This window comes from Agelaius phoeniceus, chromosome 2, assembly GCF_051311805.1.
Source record: "Agelaius phoeniceus isolate bAgePho1 chromosome 2, bAgePho1.hap1, whole genome shotgun sequence".
NCBI classification, from domain to species: domain Eukaryota; kingdom Metazoa; phylum Chordata; class Aves; order Passeriformes; family Icteridae; genus Agelaius; species Agelaius phoeniceus.
In genome coordinates, this window is record NC_135266.1 from 89,045,303 (window position 1) to 89,066,827 (window position 21,525).

General features: G+C 41.5%; 2 protein-coding genes across 8 annotated transcripts in view; one reads left to right on the forward strand and one right to left on the reverse strand.

The window, feature by feature from the left end:
- The window catches only part of PRMT8 (protein arginine methyltransferase 8), a 58,227-nt gene extending 43,578 nt beyond the window's left edge, over window positions 1-14,649 (reverse strand). The window contains exons 1-2 of one of the 5 annotated variants that reach the window (XM_054654668.2): window positions 14,308-14,649; window positions 13,230-13,373 (exon numbers count right to left, since the gene is read on the reverse strand). In XM_054654668.2, coding sequence (XP_054510643.1) covers window positions 13,230-13,304 — 75 coding nt within the window. In that variant the 5' untranslated portion in view covers window positions 13,305-13,373; window positions 14,308-14,649. Of the gene's footprint in view, window positions 1-13,229; window positions 13,720-13,991; window positions 14,085-14,132 lie in introns of those variants that run through there. The other 4 variants (XM_077174150.1, XM_054654667.2, XM_077174151.1 and 1 more) reach the window with 4 other exon arrangements.
- Window positions 12,459-21,525, forward strand: part of LOC129134828 (trypsin I-P1-like) — a 63,919-nt gene continuing 54,852 nt past the window's right edge. For 2 of the 3 annotated variants that reach the window (XM_077174160.1, XM_077174164.1), the window contains exon 1: window positions 12,459-12,595. The gene's annotated coding sequence lies outside the window, so the exon portion shown is untranslated. The remainder of the gene's footprint in view (window positions 12,596-21,525) is intronic. The other variant, XM_077174165.1, reaches the window with a different exon arrangement.

Genomic DNA, 21,525 nt, shown 5'->3' on the forward strand with positions numbered 1-21,525 from the left:
TATTGTGCGCCACTTGTTCGTCTCTCCCTCTCCATTTTATTAAAGTTATTATTATTCCTCTTAGTAGTAGTAGCAGTATTAATATCACTGTTGTTATTATTGTATTTTACAGTCTTTCAATTATTAAATTCTTCTTAGCTCATGAGTCTTGCTTCCTTTTTTCTTCTCCTGATTCTCCTCCCCATCTCCCTGGGGAAGAAAAGGAGTGAAGGAGCAGCTGTGTGGTACATAGTTGCCAACTGGGGTTAAACCATGACAGTCTGCTCAGTAATGGACAAAGAAATACTAATCTTTCTGCAGGCTACAAAGGCACTGCTGTGTATTTGTGAGACCAGTCCCCATTTATAGCAAGGACAACATATATATTCCTAACCACCCTGTAAATTTAGCCTAATGAACTACACTTGCTGATATTTGGCCATTAAGTGTTATTTGGTGTTAGTTTACCCAGTGTGAAAAATTTCATTGGAAGAGACTGAGATTAAAAACCTGTCAATTCCAGGCTTGGTAATACATTTTTTCCCAGGAGATCTGCAAATGCCATAATTGACTTCAATGTGTTTTCAGCAGTCATTTAAGAAAATGGATATGTATCTAACATGCAGTAATACCTCTAGTTTCAGCAGAATTACTCTTGCTCCATATTATACAAGGTAGATGAGGAGTGTTTTTAAATACCCTCCTGGTATGGAGTAGATTCTACAATGTGTAATCATGCTGAGTGCTACTGACACACATGAGCAAACCAGTGTGTTCAGCATTTCTTGCATTATTAATCAAACATTCATTGAAATGTTCAGAGATCTTCAGTGATTTATGTTAACTACAGTGGGTTCTGAACCACACCTGTTAAAAAGGTATCTAGTATCTACACTGTGTATTTCAAAAGCAGCAATTGATAATGGTGTTGATATAAATCAGGCTTTTGTAGCTTTATGTTAATGATCAAATAAGCTTTTGGTATCTTACACCCATCTTTTAAATATGGTTAAGAAAGCAATACAAAAAAGCATGCTCTTAACATTTTTATACAATTGTGAAATAGAACGATGAAAACTTTATTCTTGACCAAAACCACCGGTAATTCATCCTTTTAAATATAATTTTATATATAGACATGAGCTGGTTTTGAATCTATATAAATCAAAAATAATTCTGCTGAAATTGATGGATTTACATGAGGGTAAACCTGTCTTGGGCTGAGAATACTTTTGTTTTCTAGTAGGCATAGTTAGAATACTCAGTTTTACCAGGTGGACATAAGTCTTACAAACATAAATACTTTTTCCTTGCCTTTTACACAGTAACAAAGAGATATTTTATGAGCACTGAGAAGCCTATTGTTTTTCTGTTGAGAAAGGAACAGACATAAAAAGATAGAAAGATGGCATAGAGATTTTTTCATCAATAAAATAGTGGTATGGAGGCTATGAGGATAGTTTCACATTTTCATGAAAATCTCACAGTAATAAGTGTGAGCACCTTCTTTACTTAAAATCCCTATACATATTTGCCTTCCATTAATTTTATCTGATGAAAAATGTCTCTTAGAAAAGCAGGACAGAAACTGAATGTCAAATACGGAGAAAAAATAAATATAAACCCATTGGCCTAGTTTTACAATTTTGTTAGGCAAAATATACTTCATTAAGCAGTATAAACACTGTCATGGTGCTAGTATTATTATTCATTAAAGTATGTTTGAAAAATCTAAGAAGTGTGAGATGGAGTTTGGCACTGGAGGCTTGAATTAATCTCTTGATGCTGAATAAGAAATTCAGATAGGTAGCAGGACACATGCTTTGAACAGCCCTGGAAAGTGCAATCAGCTTTTGGATTTAATAGAATATAAAGATTCAGCAATTTAGATATTAATAGCAGGGTAATGTAGTTGAACAGCGAGCTAGGAAATGATCTTTACAGTAATATGTTAAGTTCAGCAATGACAATGTGCCTGTGAGGTGAGATGAGGTGAGCTGGAGCTGAGCTGCTGCTTAGAATCCTGGCATGGAGACGAGTGAGCAATATTGCACTTTGTCCTGGTTCTACTCCATGGAGTGGAGATTGGGGTGGTCTCAGGTGTGCATGCAAAGGTGTAAGAGTTGGTGACAAGTTTCCACTGGCAGAGTCTCTCTCAGAGTATTGTAAATCCCTTATTGTGAGATTACCAATTGATTTAATCATTTGTGAGACAATGCTGATAAAGGCAAATTTTAATGGAGAATATCAAGGAAGCTATAAAATACATACTTTGATAACGAATTTAAAAGAGTCTTGTTTTTTTCTGTTATGTTCCTTCTTTTCTCATGGTTGGTGGGGGTGAATCACAGGCCTAGAACTACATACTGTCTCTTCTTATTTCATAACTGACTAATTTGTCAAAGAGCAGTGAATGTTGGGCTTATTCACTTTGACAGAGAAATTGAGATTTGCATTAGACCTTACAGGCTATGGCAACCCCCCCCTGCTATTTCCTTATTGACAGGCTGTAAAAGGGTAAATTGATTCACTCCTCTGAAGGCCTCCTGCTACCTCTGCCTACAGCTCCTTGATTCTTGACATTTGTTAAACCTGACAATGGAATAATGATCTGCAAGTACACAGGCACCAAAAGGGAGGCAAAGGAAAATGTGGGTCTGAGGCTAAATGGAGCAGGGGCCCTGGGGACAACGGATGAGGAAAAGGCCAAGGTACTCAGTGCTTTCTTCACCTTGGCCTTTGCTGATAAGAACAGTCTTCAAGGAGCCACGGAGTGATTCTGTGACTTTTTGTAACAAATTTAAGTATTTCTACTGTTCCTTTGTTTCTCTGTATTTTGACTCTATTTCCCCATCTCTTCCCTCTCCTTCCTTCCTTCCTTCCTTCCTTCCTTCCTTCCTTCCTTCCTTCCTTCCTTCCTTCCTTCCTTCCTTCCTTCCTTCCTTCCTTCCTTCCTTCCTTCCTTCCTTCCTTCCTTCCTTCCTTCCTTCCTTCCTTCCTTCCTTCCTTCCTTCCTTCCTTCCTTCCTTCCTTCCTTCCTTCCTTCCTTCCTTCCCTCCTTCCCTCCTTCCCTCCTTCCCTCCTTCCCTCCCTCCCTCCCTCCCTCCCTCCCTCCCTCCCTCCCTCCCTCCTTCCTTCCTTCCTTCCTTCCTTCCTTCCTTCCTTCCTTCCTTCCTTCCTTCCTTCCTTCCTTCCTTCCTTCCTTCCTTCCTTCCTTCCTTCCTTCCTTCCTTCCTTCCTTCCTTCCTTCCTTCCTTCCTTCCTTCCTTCCTTCCTTCCTTCCTTCCTTCCTTCCTTCCTTCCTTCCTTCCTTCCTTCCTTCCTTCCTTCCTTCCTTCCTTCCTTCCTTCCTTCCTTCCTTCCTTCCTTCCTCCCTCCCTCCCTCCCTCCCTCCCTCCCTTCCCTCCCTTCCCTCCCTTCCCTCCCTTCCCTCCCTTCCCTTTTCACCCTCCCTTCTTTTTTCCCTCCATCCACCTGCCCACCCACTTTCCTGACTGCCTTTTGTCTCTCTTTCCTTTTCTTTTCCAACTTCATAAAATAATTTTGTTATATAGTTTGACCTCCAGTACATTTGCAAAGCATTCTGTTACATGGCTAAATATAGTACTACACAAATACAATATTTTCCAGAACAGGGCTTTTACTTTGGGGTAACTTTACATTTTCCTCTTCTAGTCCAAAGAATCTAAGAGATCAGCAAACTTACACAGAGCAGAAAAGGATTCAGCTGAAATTTCAGTCTGCAACATACTTTCTTGCACACTAAAATCTGTTCCCTTTCTTTGTCTTTTTTGCCCAATAACTATTTCATGTCTCAGTTTTGCTATTTTTCATCTTGGTCTGCTTCAGGTTCACAGAGGATTTACTGGATTTTACCAAAGCCAATGAAACTGAAAAGGTAATGATGGCCCTTACCCTTTTTTAAGGCTCAACAACAGGCAAGCATCCCTAGAAACTGTGGAACACCCCCTGCTCCTACTAAATTTGGCTAATCCTAATTAGGTTTAAAACATTGTGCCTCCTAAGGAGACAACTATATGGTGATGTGGGTAACTCCATCTCATTTTATTTCCTCCTGAAACAGCTGTTCCACACTTAGACAAGATGCAAACTGTGGGTAAGAAGCGGTGCTACTTCTTACATTTGACCTCTCTTTCTAGGGAAAATATGAAACTACTGACCCAAAATACTGAAGTAAAACAGGCCAGATATACAGTTGGGCTCTGTCACAGGGGATTTCTGCAAAATATACTTTGCTGACACTACTTGGCCATGTGCATTAAGCAGTTAGTCTTCTACTAAGTTCTTTCATTTAGGAAAATATTCTTCCTTTCCATTCTCATAACAATTTCTGCACAGCCTTTAGTTAAAAAGAGGTAAACAAGACACTCTACAATGCAATGGTCATGGGCCTGAGAAGACGACCTGTAAGAAGTGATTACCGTGTGCTGAACTTGATTTGTGAAAGAGGAGACTAAGGGACAATCTAACAGCAGCCTGCAAGTACTTGAAAGATAGTTACAAAGAATATGGAAGAGAACTCTTCTAAATAGCAGCAGATGAGATAATGAGGTGAAAAGGTTACAAGCTGCAATTATTGAGGTTCAGATAGGACAATAAGAAAAACTTGTCCTCTGTGGAGTCTGCTGAGGGTGCAGCCCTGGAAGAGGTTACCCGGAGAGGCAGTGGAATCTCTGTGCTTGGAGATTTTTAAGACTTGGCCAGAGACAGCAATGGCAAACGTGATCTAATGCTGGTGACTGTCCTACCCTGGCCATGAGGTTGCATGAGATGGTCTGCAGAAGTTTGTCTGGTTTGCCACACCACTGGGATCCCTACTTATATAGGACTCGAGGTGTTACTCCTGATATATCCTAATGTAAATCATATCAGAGTAAAATAAAAAAGTACAAATCCTGTATTTCAGACAAGTTAATGTCTACTATGGGGCACAATCATGAGATCTTTAGTCCTTCAATAGCAGTAGCTCAGAATGAGTTAAAGGAAGGATAAATTACTTTGCTGTTTGTGACTAAGGAAAAGAATATCAGTAGCTGGTCTTTCTCCCAAGCTGGGGTCAAATTTCACAATAGATTGATGAACAGCACATGTACACAACCAAAAACAGATGGCAACATCTCCTCTCTTCCTATCTAAGTGAGAAATTAAGGTCCAAAGCAGAAATAAGTTTGAACTGGTGGACTGTTCTTGGAAGGCCCTGTCTAGGTCACATATTATTCTGGTCTCTGAGACCAGGTCTGAGCCTTCCTGGTCCCATTGGAAGCAATAAAACATAAGCTGTCTGGCCAAAAAAGGACAAGCAGGACAGGAGAACTGAGAGGCCACACATGACCCCAAGTGTGCTTTGTGGCCACTGAGGGAACACTTCAGCACTACCTCTTGCAGTATTACAACACAGTACTGCTTCCCAGCCAGTAGATGTTGACTTTCACCATATTGACACGAGTGCTACTTTTTCTTCTAAAAAGGGGGACTGGGGGGAGTTGTGGCAGAATGTCTCAAATATGCTCGGTACCTTGGGACAGGACAAGGAAAGCACTAGGAACTGAAGTGTGTGCTCTAGACCAAACAGAATGCTGAATGGGAAGCTTGCCAGCTGCACTATGGTGAAGAGTTTGGCACCAGGAAAAGCTGAGGAGGACAGTGGTATGAAACAATGTCGTAGAAAATATCCACCTCCATGCCTTTCTTCCAAGGTGCGTTCCAGCTCCTCAAAAAAAAAAAAACAAACAAAAAGGGAAAGCTTAAGACTTAAGGAACTCTTTTTTTTTTTTTTTGAGCAATGGTTAGAAAAGTGGTAATGCCTCTTTTTAAACAAGAATTCACTCTGTGAGGAAAGGACCCAGGTACAGTCCTCAATACTCACAAACTTCCAAAAGCAGGACAGGATATTTTAACTAAGGGAGAATGGTATTCTCTTTACCTTTATTGTTTCTCTGTCAAAAATTTCAGCTAAACAATTTTTTATCTCCTTAATATCCTTTCAAATATTTTATTACTAAAATATTCTGTTCATTTTGGAAAGAAAAACATTGAGATTTTATTTATGATCACCTAGCATTTCACACTCAAAATACAAAGGAAAATTATCTTTAATTTCTGCATTAACAGAATTTTCAGAAAAGTGAACTTGGCAGTGAGTGCTTTTGAAAATGAGTCTGCTTTATTTCCAATTCTGGTCTTTAAATCTCTGAATGGTTGATGCAATAAAATGAAGATAAATAGATTTTCTGTTCCAGATTTTTAAAGTGAGTTTCCATTTTTGCAATTATGTAGATCATGGAAAAGACAGCATTTTACATGCCTTTTAAAAGTTTGGGGTTCTTTATTTTTCAGAACTGGGACTTAGCAAATCTAGCACATAAGAAATATGTAAAGTTATCATCATTGACCTTACTGTACCTCTTAAATAATAGAATCAATCACAGAATTGTAGAGTCATAGCATCATAGAATAAGCTGAGTTGGAAGGAGCCCATCAGGTTATCAAGTCTAGCTCCTGGCCCAGCACAGGACATCCCCAAAAATCACACTGTGTGCCTGAGAGTGTTGTCCAAACATGTCTTGGACTCTGTCAGGCTTGGTGGTGTGACCACTTCCCTGGAGAGCCTGTTCCAGTACCCAACCACCCTTTGGGTAGAAAACCTTTCCTGATATCCAGCCTAAGCCTTTCCTGACTCAGCTTCATGCTATTCCTTTAAGTGCTGTCACTGATCACAAGAGTGAAGAGATCAGTACCTGCCCCTCCACAAGTTTAATCTCAGCTTAAAAGTGAAATAGTAAGAATTAAATAGTGCCCATCCTCTCACTGTCGCTATGAAGTGACTCAGCTCCCATGCAAGACCCTTAAAGAAATAACATGCCAAAAGACTTCATGAAGCCAGCCAGGACCTGTTCAAGGACACAGGAAGGATCCAGGTAGGCTGTGATTAATCAGTAATTGCTCCATTCTGGCATGGGGAAGACACCCTTGGTCATCAACTCAGCCACTTATTGGGTAATCTCCTCTTTGCTTCCTTGAGCTGAGTGGTTTTTGTTTCTGTTAATTAAAGGTTACTCCCAAAGAAAAAAGAAAAATACAGAAAAGACCCATTTTATCCAAGACTTCTAGATCAAAATAAAGACAGAATCAAAGCTAGTGATCAGGGCAGCAGGTACACAGAATTCTCTGTGGAATCAGAGGTAGGAGCAACAAATTCATTAATTCACCCGCTTCAGCTGTTCATTATCTCACCTGTCCAGGGACTGAACTTTGTCACAAACTCAGAAAGGCTGAGACAAAATCTTATGAAAAGAATAGGTTCAATGTTTTTTCACCTGTAAGTATTTCTATGCTCTGCCTTTACCAGTAAAGGCACAAGCCTTCATCTTTCACAATCAGGATGGAGCTCTGGAAGGCATGTGAATCACTCTTGCTAAGCTCACTTTTTGTGTGGATGCAGAACAATTACAAAATCTATCATCTACAGAATATCTTGTGCTCTTCTGTGAAGAATTTTGCGCTTTTCACAAACTGAGATTGAAAAAAAGTGTCACTAAAGCCTGCTTACTAGCATGGAAGTCCTCTTTTAGCATTGGCACAAGGACACAATGGGATTTGGCCCATGATGTCACCAATATGAACCAGACCCTTTCTAAAAATCCCAGTCTTCTTGATACTAAAACAACCCTATGCTGGCAGAGGATGAACAATGATAAGATATCTTTATCTTGAAACACTGCTTTGAGTGATTGCTGTTACTCTTTACTTAAGCATAAGTGTTTCTTCATCCTATCTCTATTATTAATGCCAACTAAAATCTATTTCTTCAATGGGGCCAAAATATCATGGTCAATACCTTGAACTTTTAGTATTAAATTTGAGAAAGAGTGCAATGCACTTAGCTCTATCTTCAGCTGAGCTAAATTAATGTTCTGCACAGCTGAAGTTGTAGAAGGTGTCTCAGAGCCATATTTCTGCTCCCCTACTCTTGAATGGGCTAGAAACCAAAAAAAGCCCCTATGAATAGGCTAGAACTACCTTGTACTAGTACCTTGTACTAGTTCTAATAGCATGGGCAACTCAGTTCTTGTAGGAGCATTGTAAAGGATCAAAATGTCCATGGAGGTGGAATATGCCCTGCTTTAACTCAGAGCTGCCTCTATAGCCCTTGGGAATTTGGCTACACCCTCAGTGAAGCCCTGACATCCTGGGTCAGCTTTCTGACTGCCTTGTCAGCGGCAGCACAACACCTCTGGATCATGAGCTGGTGGTCTGGCCTCTGTAGCTCACCTACACCCCTTGCACACATCCACAACCTTTCCTGTTCAAAGTTAAGTGACACAGGCATGTGGGCACCCAGTAAGGTTGAAATTTGTGTTACAAACTGCCTCCTCAGCTGGCTCTGGGACACCAGGCCAGACCTCTTGTGACTTCTGTTAGTACAAGATGTAGACCATACAGCAGTGCCATTTCTCTCGTGGGTAAACCTCACCCACTCATTAGTGTTCATTCATATATGCTGTCCTAAGCAATTTAATAACACCAAATAAGAAATTTCTACAAGACCTCTCACTAATGAACCACAGACTCCCCTAGAATGAATGGAAAAGCTTAGAGAGAATTAATTCTATCTGCAAGATCACCCAACACAATAATGAGAAGCAAAACTTCAGTTTAGAGAATAAATTCAGTCCAATTTTCTCTGTTACACACATTCTGCTCTGCTTCTGTTAATTTCTACTTTGGTAGCTTATTAAGGAGAAATCCCTCTTCCTACTCATAAATCACAAATAGAAGCTCATGGTTTCAATAGATTCTATAATATCTTTTTTCCTCCCTCAGTAGTGGTATGACTGGATTTCATGCAGATAGAACACTTTAACCTCCCCACTTCTGACAACAGAACAGTCAGTTACCTCTGCTGACCCAGATCACATAATCCTGTATCCACTTTATTCATCTGTTTAGGGAAGAACATCTATTAGGCATGTTACCCCAAATCTAACCAAAGCCCAAGGTTTGCATAATAGGTCATTCTGGGAGGACTCCATTATGCTACCATAAATAAATTAACTGATCTCTCTATTCTTAGCAATGAGACAAGAATCTTTTCTCTCTATAGGCTGTGAAGTCTTCAGCACAAGAATAGTTTTTTATGAAGTTGCTGAACAATTAGATTGTACAAAACCAGATCAGTTTCAAGTTCTAGGACTGTTTCAGTCAGACACTAGCCTGTCACAGGTAGATATCTTTTGGATGTGCACATAAACCCTGGCACTTTGTGGTATTGCAGCACTTTGTGGTTATTGCACATTCTCAGTACTTAAAGGGGGCCTATGAGAAAGATGGGGACAAACTTTGTAGCAGGACCTGTTGTGACAGGACAAGGATAATGGTTTTACACTAAAAGAGGGTGGATTTAGACTAGATTTAAATATAGGCAAGACATAAGGAGGAAATTTTTGACAATGAGGATGGTGAAACACTGGCACAGGTTGCCCAGAGAGGTGATTAACACTCCATCCACGAAAACATTCAATGTGAGGTTGGATGGGGCTCTGAGCAATCTGGTCAAGTTGAAGATATCCACCCCATGGCAAGGTAGTGGAGTAGATGCTCTTAAATTTTCCTTCCAACTCAAATTATTCTATGATTTTATGGTTGTGTTCCCTTCACCTGGCACAGGTTCACAAGTTACAGTCAGGCACACTTCTTGTGAAATCACACTTTCAGATTTTTTCTCCATCACTGATATCAGGCTTACTATTGATTAGGATTTCAAATAATACATTTAAAATTTAAAAAAACCCAAACCCCAAAATCTACAGCAGGTTAGTACCATGTATTTTGCAGAACCTTTGTGCGTATGTTCTACAAAGAACAGTTTCTCTTCTACTTTGCCTTCTGTCAGAGTGTCTTTAATTATTTGCAGAGAACGCAATTCTGCATCTGTTATTTACGCAAACAGTCCTGTTTTATTTAGACAAGCCTCCTTTCATGACTAAAGATACAGAGGTTCATTCTTGTATCTTGAGGAGAGATTCTCAAGCTTTTGTTCCAGTGGAACACCTCTTAATATTCATGCAATGGCCATGGGGTGTAAAGATTTTCTGCATCTTTTTTCCTTATGTGCTGCAGACATGGATCTGAAACTATTCTGGAAAGTTTCCTACTTGTGAGACCCCGTGGCATTTAGTGAGGGTCTAAATAGAAAAATCTTAGGGTTTTTTCCCCCCTTGAGTTTTATTTTTATACAAAACACTGTGTATTCTCAGGGTACTATAAACACATACAACAAACCACTGGTCCTATGTAAACTCTGGCAGATAGACTGATATCAGGCTGTTATCAGTGAAATAAATTGCAAAACCATTTTGATAGTTCTGATATTCTGATCCAAGGCCCAACAGCACCTGTGGCAACACTTGGACTCACTTGACCATGTTTTGTATCGAGATATAAGGCTGGGGGAATACCAGTGATGTAAATGTCTGTACAGCTGGAACCATGGGAGCACACTCCTCTAAATTTCCTGGTAACACAAAGTGTCTTCCTTGACTGGAAAGTAATGCTAGTGAGCAATTGCTTTTCTATTCTGTATTTTTGCTTGAGGAAACAGTGAGTGCTGTCTTACTGTAGCTTTGTTTTTTCCTTGTCTGTGCCTGTTCTTATAATTTCTTTAAGCTCTTTAAGCTGAAGAGGTAGCATGAGCAACAGAGGGTAGTCAAAGGAATACAAAATTTTTCACTCAGTGTCCATGTTCCTTGACTTAATGGATTGTTTTAAACTGCCCTACAACTGAAAGAGTATACTCGCCATATTTGACCAAAACTTTGAATAAATGCTCTCAGTTGTGGTAGATTAAAAAAAAAACGAAAACAAGCCTGAGACATGAAAAATATACTATGGAGCTGTAACACAAGTAAATTGGGTCAAATCAATCTAAGCAAGAACCAGAAGGTCTTTGGAATAATTTGGTAGTAGGGCATTCTGACAAGTTGTTAAATGTTTTAATTCTTCATCTCTCATTACTGCTGGTTTTGTTTAGATCATGCCTATATGACTGTGACATTAAAATTCTTCAGAAATTTAATATCAAATAATGAGTATTACTGGTACCCCATTTGTTCCAAATGAAGCAAATTTATACCAATTCCTGATTTTCTCTGACACTGTGGTAAGCCCAAAAGTGAGATATTTTGTCCCGTATTCCTTCTGACACATATTTGTTAACTTCAGGAGAAAGTTAGAGAAATACAGGTTTGAAGGTCAAACTGGTATCATATGGCTTTGCTAAATATAGATGCTTGACGAGTAAAAGAGCTTCACAGGTCTTGGCATATTTTGCTTGGTGCACTTCTACCTCTGCACATATGTAGACAGACAACTTCTCTCAGTCCATATCAGAAATATGAACATTAATAAAATAAAAAATATCTAGGCAGAGGTTACAAATGTATCCCTTCTGATTTTCTGAAGGTAGAAGTGGAGCAGTATATGCCTAATCTGCAATATTTTCACTCCCATTTCACAAGTCTGTCACTGATGGATACTCTGAGGAGTCAAAGCACAGCATTTTAATATTCTCCTAACCTGTATGCAGCATTGGAATGAATCTGTTTTTATTTTAAAAAATCTTTCTCCATAAAATGACATTGCAGCCTGTGCAGCATTGCACAAGCAGGAAAAATTGATTAAACAATAAAAATGTGCTACGAGTGAATGAAATAGAAGAGGAATCCTTCAAAAGCTCTTTTCACCTATTTTCCCTGTCTAAAAACAATTTCCATTGACAAAAATGGCTTCAAAAGGAACTGTCTGTGCTTGTACATTTCTTGTTGCAATCCTGTCCTGGGATCCTGGGACCTATAATGCAATATGTGCTGTCAGGACTACGACAGTTTACAGATGTGCAGCCAGACTTCTTGCTATTTATAGATGCCTCTCTGCAAGCAGTACTCTATGGGGTTGTAGAGCAGCAGCAGGCATGTTCTTTGATTTAGTGCTTACATCATATTCATTTAAGAAAATTTGGCTCTTCACCTGGCATGGCAAAGGAGGCACATTTATGAAGGTCAAGCAGAGAGAACACTATTGTGAAGAGAAATGTGGATGGAATACATGAGCGAGCAGGACACCTACTGGGAGGACTAACTGAAAGAAGAAGGCATTAGGCAGAGATGTGGAAATAATAAAGAATGGAACAGTCATGTGTTCACAGTAGGTTTTGCTCTTTATTCCCTCTGTGGGGTAACTGGGGAGAAGGTTCAGTGCTGCCCCTGCAAGGGCAAACCCGTAAAGTTGTTTGGGCTGCAGTGTCCGTGGGGTCTGTGCATGGCTGTGCTGCATCTTGCTAAAGCATGTGTTAAGTGTTCAGTCAGAGTGCTAGGCAGAGTCTATTAATAGAAACAGCGAGTTTGGCACACGCTCGCACTTTCGCCTGTCTCCTTCTCACATGCTCGCAGAGATGCTGGGACTGCATCCTGCATCCTTCTGCTTTTCCAGACCTGAGACTTCGCACACTGCTGTATGCCCTGAGAAGTCTCAGTGAGGTCAAGACAGCCCCAGACAAGTAAACAGGGGCTGCTCAACCCCAATGTTGAGGAAGCAGAAGGTAACGGGTGGGGGAGCGGCGGGGATGGCGTGGATTTCTTGCAGAAAACCTGAGACCTCGCAGGGTACCCTCCCGGCCTGAAGGCAGTGCAAAGCTATTTTCGGCACTGCCCAGGCCAGCCGGACAGCCCCCACCTCGGGCAGCTCCGCTCTGGTAATATCCAGGATGCTGCAGAGACACGGATGCTCCTGAAGTGGCCCCAAACGATCCCAGCCAAGGCTGCCAGCGGAAAGCACGGGGAGCTGGCCAAGGTGCTGCCGCAAGAGACGGTCTGTGCCTTTCGGCGTGTCCAACACCCGAATTACCGCCGCCCTCCCGCGCTGCCCCCGGAGCCAGCACCCCGCGGAGCCTCCGCTCCGCACGGCCGCCCAACTTCCCGGGAAGCGGCGGCCCCGGGCGGCCCCGAGCGCTCGGCGCCGGGCAAACTTCTCTGCCTAGGGGGCACGGAGGGATTCGGGGGGCGGGAATGGGGGGGACGGGGGGGGCGAATGCAGGAAACCACAGCAGCACGGCAGGCAGGAGCTGGCCGGAGGGGCCGGGAAAGTTGTTCTGCACTTCCTGCTGCTTCTGCCCAGGGATCAGTGCTCGGGGCTGGGGGAGCGCGGCGCCGGCCCCGGCTCGCATCCTTACTCACCTCGGTGCTGTCGGCAGCGTTCTCCGCCATTTTCCTCCTTAGGAGCAGGCAGCGGGAGGAGTGTTTCATTCCCATAAGAGCTAGCCAAGGGGTTGGGGCTTCGGGGCTGGTGTTTTGGTTTGTGTTTTCAAAGATCTCCAAACACTGGTGTGCGCCAAAGGACAGGGAGATAAAAAAAAAATATGGAAAACAGCAATAAATCAGTCAGCTTTGTCCTTTCTGCGTCGTCCACAGGAATGTTTGTCTCCTCTTAGCATCGGGAGCTCCTCAGGCACTTTCAAGTCCTCCTCTTTCTCCCCTCTCCTCCACCTCCAGCGAGTTCTTGGGGTGGGCAGAGAGAGGCGGCACACACTCTTCAGGTTAAACTAAAAGGCTGTCGGGCTATGAGTCCTCCCCTTCAGAGAAAGCAGTCAGGCTAAACAGGAGAGAAGCACCAGCTAAACTGAACTTGGGCGTGCAGTGACCAGCTGGGCATCTTTGTGTCCTGTGGCTACTCTTCCAGAGGCAGAGGGAGCCAGAGACAAAGCAACAGGACAAGGAAATCATAGCCCTTTATTTTCCTTCTTTGGGCTTCTTTCTTTCTCTCTACGTCCCAGGACACTTCCTTTAAAGACGGTCACAGAATTTGCCACCCTCTTTCTATGAATGTCTTCTGAAATAGAAATCCCTTCTCCTCCTCCTTCTCCCTCCCTCCTGCCCCCCTCTCCCCTTCCCTCTCCTTTTCCCTTCCCTTCCTTCTCTTCTCCCTTTCCCTCTCCCTACCCCTTCTGCTCTTGGGCAGAGCTTGGTGCCCCTCACTGGGAATTGCATTCACGTGTCTTTCGTAGAAAAAAAAAAATAATTTCAAGCTCCCCCCACCCGTCGCCTACACCCTCTCACACACAAGCACGCATTCACACGTACGCGCACACACGTTGTCTCCCTCTCACACAGACATGCACAATTTTTTTTCTCTTCCCCATCCCTCCTCTTCTTTTGAATCAGCAACACTTTTCTTTGCAAGGACTCTCGGCAAGGCTCTTAGAGAGCAACCGAAGAAGTCTGCTCCAGCTTCTTTCCTCCGAGTTAAGTAGCAAACCTGCTTTCTTAATATATCTCCTCGTGTGTGTGTTCTCCCAGCTCCTGTTTTACTTGAAGTTTTTCAGGAGGATCCACGCTCCGTCAGAGAGCCGTGAACTGTAGGAATATAGTCCCGATCCGGCTGCAGCTCCTGCTGAAAAGGGGGGAGGAGGAGCTGGGGGGAGGAGAGGGGAAGAGGCGGAGGGAGAGGTCTCGCTGGGGAGGGAAGGGAAGAGGCTAAAGGTGATTTGAACTTGTTTTTAGCCTTTTCCTAATGACATCTTCCTCTGTAGGAGTGCATCGCCACCTTCCCCACACGTTTATTTTGCTTTCACTCCTCCGGGCAGTTTCTAGTTCTGAGTTGTCAGCTGGGAGGATTGGGTTTACCTCACTCGTGTTGCTTGTGGGTAAGGGCGGGAGAGGGGGCGTATTACATAATTAATCCTTCCAACTTCACTTTCCGCAGCTCCATCTCCAGCCCACTGTTCTCACGTTTCTGTTTTGTTTTTATACGGAGGAGGTGAGAAAATAATGCTGGTGTGTGGGTGTGTGTTGCTCGAAGGATTTCAAGGACCAGAACAGGATTGCTGCTCTCTGAACAGTTTTGAAATTATTTCCTCTGGGGGTGCCAGTGGAGACCTGAAGAAGAGGTTTGAAAGATTACTTTCGATGCATATTTTAAGGACGTAGCCAGCTCAGATGCTTCATCAGTAACCGATTTTGATGGATTTGAGGTTTTGAATTTTTGTCCCTTGCAGCCTATTTTAATATCTTTCAATTAGAGTTTATCCTCGGCTGACCTCTGGAATACTGACATACCATGAAGTACTGCCAAAAACCAGGAGGTCCCTGGGCACACAGGAGGCAGAAATATTCCTGGGGGTGGGGGAATGGAAATAGAGTATATGAATTAGAGAGTAGAGAGCAAAAATCATTCTCCTGCCCCATGGGGATGAGGAGGTGGGGCCAAGAAAATGAAAGAGGCAAATTTCTCCTTTTTACTTGAACGACCCTCACAAATTCTTGCTCAGAAACAGATCGGTAGGTATACATTAGATTTCAGGATGGCACAGCAATAAGTAAGAAATCTAGGGAAGCAGAAGGTGTGTGATATGCTGAAATGTCAAGTGGCAATGAGAATATGCCATGTAGGGCACAGTGGAACCATATGAAGTGGTTTTAGAATATGATAATATGTTTTAGACACACGTTCCATACAGACTGAAACTGGACCTCTCTGCGACACTTTGCAGAGCCATTTGATCACTCAGTCTTTCAAAAGCTTCTGATTTGCCCCTATTCCTTTCATCTCACATTTATTTTGACACCTCAAGTTCTTTCATTAGCTCCACATCACTGCTAATTTTTTCAGTAATCATCCACACCTCCTGTGTTTGTATAGTAGAATTTAATTTCACACCTTCTAGGCATGAGACTTAAGTAATGACAGAGGTAGAAGCAGTTCATCTCCCCTTTTTTTTTGTGACATTCATAGAGCTTTTGAAAGTCTTAAAACCCTTCAAATATGAAACCATCTATGGTCATTGCCAAGTATTCCAAAGCTACTCTCATAATCTTAGGCTATGGGCCTCTTCTTTACCGAGTACTTCAGTTTCTAGGTGAAGGGGTAAGGGGAAAAAATAATCTGCAGATAAAAATTTAATGTCTCTGCAATCTTTGTCACAATATTTTTCTCTGCTGTGGTGTGAATATCTGGTGGTTAGTGAGTGCATGAAGTTTTAGTCAGCATGCATTTGGACTAACCTGCATAGTTTTAGTGTGTCTTTTCTATTTTCAGGTGATACACACAACTAAACTTAGCCTAATTAAACATTTTAAAATAAACCAGTGTTCTATATAGAGAAAAAGAATTTGATTTTGAAAAACTACTCCAGAACATATTTTCCAGTTTTCTCTGACAGCTGGGTTTGTATTTCTGGTACAGCTCAATCACTCTTTAGTCAGCTAAATGAGGCATCAGATTTTCAAAAGCACTCGGCAACTAGCAAAGTTGGCAGGCAGAGATTTAATATATCGTTCTCTCGTATGCTTCAGATACTGCATGACTTACCCTGGCACCTATTCTTGTCCTCCTCCACCTCTTTGTCAACACAGATGATACCTGACTGCTCATCCTTGAACGTGGTGCTGATGTTTTAGAGATACTGGGAAAGCCTTCCAGTCTCTTAGTTTCCAGCATAAGCATGAATGTTTTGGTCCTGAGCTCCTTTGGAAATCTGCCAGATGGTTGGTGTCTTCACTCCATTTATGTTCTATATGTGATTGAGGAAACTGCTTTGAAAACATACACACAGATTTCTCTGATCTGCTTTATTCCAAAGGGAAGGTGACTGGTCCTACTGAAACCTTTTTTTTTAATCAGGTAGAAGTTTTTCCTTGTAATAATTTTTAAGACACTCAGAGCAGTTTGTTTACATACATGGATGTCTGTGAGCACACAAAGACACTTGGCCAGTCCTTCAGTTTGAATATGAGGCTCAGTGCAAGTTCCTGAACTTGCAACACTGAACTTGAGAAATGTGAGCTTTCACACTGTTTAGGGGACAAATTATACTCCCATCATATGAATACAAATCCTGCTGACATCACCCATTACCAAGGGTGATAACTGGCTATTGGAACTATCATTTCTGAACCCCTGTTCTGTTAGATCTTGAGGAAAAGAAAACTGTCATGAAGAAAATGTCATGGCAATAGAAGCGCATCTGCAGCAAAGCCAGGAGGTGTCAGAAGCATCTTCTGAGTTTAAATATAACATGTGTAAGTACATGTGAAGGTCACCAAGTATTAGGAATTGAGTAGAGTGGTGCTGAAGGGAAAGTGGAAAGGGAAGCATTTATTACTTCAGAATTCAATAATAGCAGCTGTGGTTGAGGCTGCTGTGCTACTTGCTGAGTGTGGCAATAACACTGTGCTGGCCCTCAGAAGAGTCAGACTTATTGCCAGCTTTGTCATCAGCTTGGATGAAACCCAGATATCTGCATTTGAGGTGGAGTAAGCCTGTGCATAGGTGCAGGCTGAGGAATTGCAGAGCAGTCCTGCTGGGAAGCACCTGGGCAGGGGTTGTGGGGTGGAGGTGCAGCCAGGCTGGGTGCGACTCATCACGCGCTCTGGCTGCATGGGAGGCCAGCTGTGTCATTCATCTCCATCAAATGGAACGTGGCCCCTGGGGTGAGGGAAGTGTGACTCTGTCTCTGCTTGGAACTGCTGAGACCACACCATTGATTCTGTGTCCAGAGCTGGTCCTCTGGTTCAGGAAGGAGGCTGATACACTGCAGATGGCTCAGTGAAAGACTGCTACAATGGTCACTTAGGAGCTAAGCTCTGAGGAAAACTGTCAAAAACTGCCTTTTAAGCCAGTAATGTTTTATGACTAGCTTTAAGGATTGTAGCTAAGATGACCCAAACTCCATTTGGTACAGTCAGATCATTTGAAAATGGGCAACATCTGCATGTTGTGGCTTTGGAAGTTCAGATTGAGTATTAGCCAATTCTTGGACTATGAATCCACTTCCTATTTGGATGGCAAAATATCGTAGCAAAAATCTATTCCAATATCCTCACCAAATTTTGTTATCTAATCAATTTTGTTTGTTATCTGATCTGTTATTGGAAGGATCCTTCTGTAGCATCATTTTGCATTGTTTTTTATTGCTCAGGAAGTCACAATGACTTACTTTGTCTCAAAAGGTACCTTTGGCAATATTTCCAGTCTCTTCATGCACTTTTATCCCTGCTGTGTCTCTCAAAGTTGCCAGTACTTTAAATATTACTCTTATTCCTGAAACTTGTCCATGTTAATTATGAAGAATTTGAAGTGAATTTAAATTCACACTGCAGATTTAAAGATCTCATTTTATTTATGCTCTTTCTTCCTTGTCCTTTGGTCATTAACTTCCCCTCCCCCATCATCTTCTTATCCTTCTTCATTAACACTGCATGTTCCAGCCTTTTCCTCTGAATCATTGCAGTTTTCAACCACTGATGTTAGGTTTGAGTGAGGAAGGGTCTGTCAGAAGCTAAGCTGATCTGAGATACCCACTGCTGCAGGCCAAGAATAAGTGTCCAGGGCTCAGACCATTCAGTCTTAAATTACAGACACCTTCTCACAAACAAACCCTTAGCTACACTTACAGATAATGGAACATCCCAGAACTATCTCTGCAAGATATCTTAATTATTTTGTCTAAGACTTTAGACTTCATTTTATTTAAAAACAGAAGCTCTATTTGCAGTTGTGAACCTAAAAACTTAATCTAAACGGAACCAAAATGTTCCTTCATTTTTTTCTTCCATTGAGAGTGCCAAACTCTGAATAAGTTGTAACTGGGTCAGTTGGAAGAAAGTTGTATTCTGACAATTCTGTAAAGGTCACCAAAGTGTGTCTCCAGTCCTCTGTGGATTGGAGGAGCTAAGCAGGTTTTTGAGAATTGTGATCACTATGGTGGCAGATAAATGGGCATAGTACCGTGATATCTTTGTTATACACTGACCTTGTTCAGTTCCCACCTAGCTTTTTGAGCATTTACAAATCACATACTCAGAACAGACAGCAAAATACTTCTGAAGTTTGATGTCAAAGTTGTCTTAAACTTTTGAGGTGCCTAAAAATTTTGTTATGCAAAACTTTTCCCCTGGAGAAGAAAACAGAAGAAAAACATATCTGCAGTGTGAATTAAGTCAGAAAAACATGGGGATATTGGAGTGAAGGAGCCACAACAATTACTGAGTAACAGGGACTCTCTCTTGTGAGGTAGGCTCAGAGTGCCTGATGTGGGAGGGGGTAAAAAGATGAAGCCAGACTCTTCTCAGTGCTACTCAGCAAAAGGAGAAGAGGAAATGAGCATAAATTGAAATGAAGGACATGGAAGCATTAAAAATTAGTACTTTTTTTACTGTGTAGGCATTCAAAGATATTTTGTAGTTTCCTTCCTTAGATGGGTTAAAAACCTGGCTGCAAATGGCTCCAGCTGTAGCTGACAGTCCTTTGAGTCGGGGCTGGACTAGATGATTTCCTGATATCTTTTCTAACTTCAGCGATCATGTAATTCTGTGTGATTGTGGAAGAGCCATGAAAATCACTTAGATAGTTCTGCCAGATCTGGCTATTGGGCATCTGTCTTTTTGCTTTCTCTTCTGTATTATTCCTGAAGCCTTGAAAAGAAAAGATTATATATTTATTATCTCATACCATGGTGATTTGATATGTGCAGCCAATATTTTCACAGGAAAAATATGCTGAAAGAAGTGACAGACTGTTGCTTGTATTCTATTCTAGAGGTCTCACAGGAGAGAGAAGGTGTGTAATGTTGTTTGAAGAGCTAAATCTCATGAACCATCTCCCATAAGCTATCAATGGGTGCAGAAAATTGTACCCAGGCACACAGCTCATCAGAAAGAAAGTGAAGTAATACTCTCAGAGTCATGAACACATTGAAAAGAAATGCAAATCACTCGAGTCCATCCTATCTTGTCACTTCTCTTGTGTGATATCTTTAAGAAACTTTCTTTTCTGAGAAAAGCTCTGCCTTCTACCTTTTACTGTTTGCTGGAATCTGAGATGGAATTTCTACACCTAAAGACCCATTTATTTTTCATCTGCTCTGCCTTTCTCTCCTAGCATGATTAAAAAGTCTGAGATGAAGAGCAAATGTGGAAAAATGTCAATATTCATTCAAACAAGAGGTTTTCTTTCTTTCTAAATATCAAATCTTACTTATTTCTTTGGTTCTTAGGGTACAGTCTGTGCCTAAACGTTTGAATTGCTATGTCACATGAGGTTAGAGGAATTAAACTACACCACAGATGAAGCTGCAATAATTGAAATTACACCTCTCTTTTATTTCTTTGCCCAATAGCAGGCATTCTGTCATCTTGGTTTCTGTCGCTTTCTGTTTTTCAGAAAATGGATGAGGCATTTATTTGCCTCCTTCAGTGATACACATAATGCTTTGGGAGCACTCCTGTAAAGCATTTTAACTGGAAGATCTATGAAAATAACTTAGATGGCTCTGTCAGGTCTGGCAAATAGCTGTCTGTCTTCTTGCTTTCCCTTCCATAACTGTCTTATACAGTAAGGCATTCTGCTACGTTCCTCACGTTTCCCTGTTGTGAGCAATTTTCTTCATGTTCAGCTGTCACTGTTGACAAGCAACCAACGGTAACTATGATAGTGGGCTGGCATTTTTTTAATCCCCAGTTTGGTATTTTCCTTCCTCTTCCAATAAGGAAAATTGCCAAATCCTGCTGCCTCCCACTAAAACATAAAAAATATGAAAGTGAGATCAGTGTTGTGTATTTCATGAGCTGAGAACAATGTAGCTATTTTTCCAGAACTGTCTGTAACTTAGCAAAAGTGAGGTCATACCTCTTCAGAATGTTGCTTGATGATATTCCCCAATAAATTAAATATAATCAGGCTTTGGCCAGGTTACAGCATGGAGTCAGCACTCTGAGGTGCCTAAGATGATGGTTTTTCTGGCTGCCAACAGAGCTCAGCCTCCTGGGTTATTGATCTGGTAGTAGACCTTGGCACTTGCTGTGGCTGTGGACTTTGGCAGAATGGGGAGACTCTGCTAATTCATCTGTGATCGCTGCCAGGGAGAAGATCAACTTATTTATACTGAAATCTCCATAATACAGGTATAATTGTGTGACCTAGGTTTTAATGGTCTCCCTTTCCTCTCTTTCTTCAAACTACATAAAAGAGAAAGGGGTGTAATAAAGGAGCCAATATTGAGAATTACATGGACTTTATATGCAGTATGTTTGTGTTTTCTTTCAGGAGGAAAAAAATACTTAAGTAGTATATAATGGATTTGCTTGTAGTGTTCAGAAACCTCCTTGATACAATAAAAAGCCTCTGGAAATACAGATGTTTTGGGCATAATTTATCAAGCTAGATAAATCAGTGTAGCAGAGTTCACAGTTTGGATGAAACTTGCTTCTGAGAACATTGCAAGTGCTTTTAAAGGCAAGGTAAAGGAAAGAGTTCTCTTCCTTAAGGAGAACTTACACCAGTTATTTTTGTTACAGATGTGGCCTGGAGAAGCCCATCAATCTTCAAATCCCATTGTTCCAGGTATTGCCCTTCAGATCCTGCTTTGGTAGTTTGCCACAAAATAGATGACAGCAAAGCATTATTTCCCCGATTCTTGCTTTAGAGTTTTGCCACAGAGCTCAATCGAATTACATGAAACATAAAACAAATTCCAGG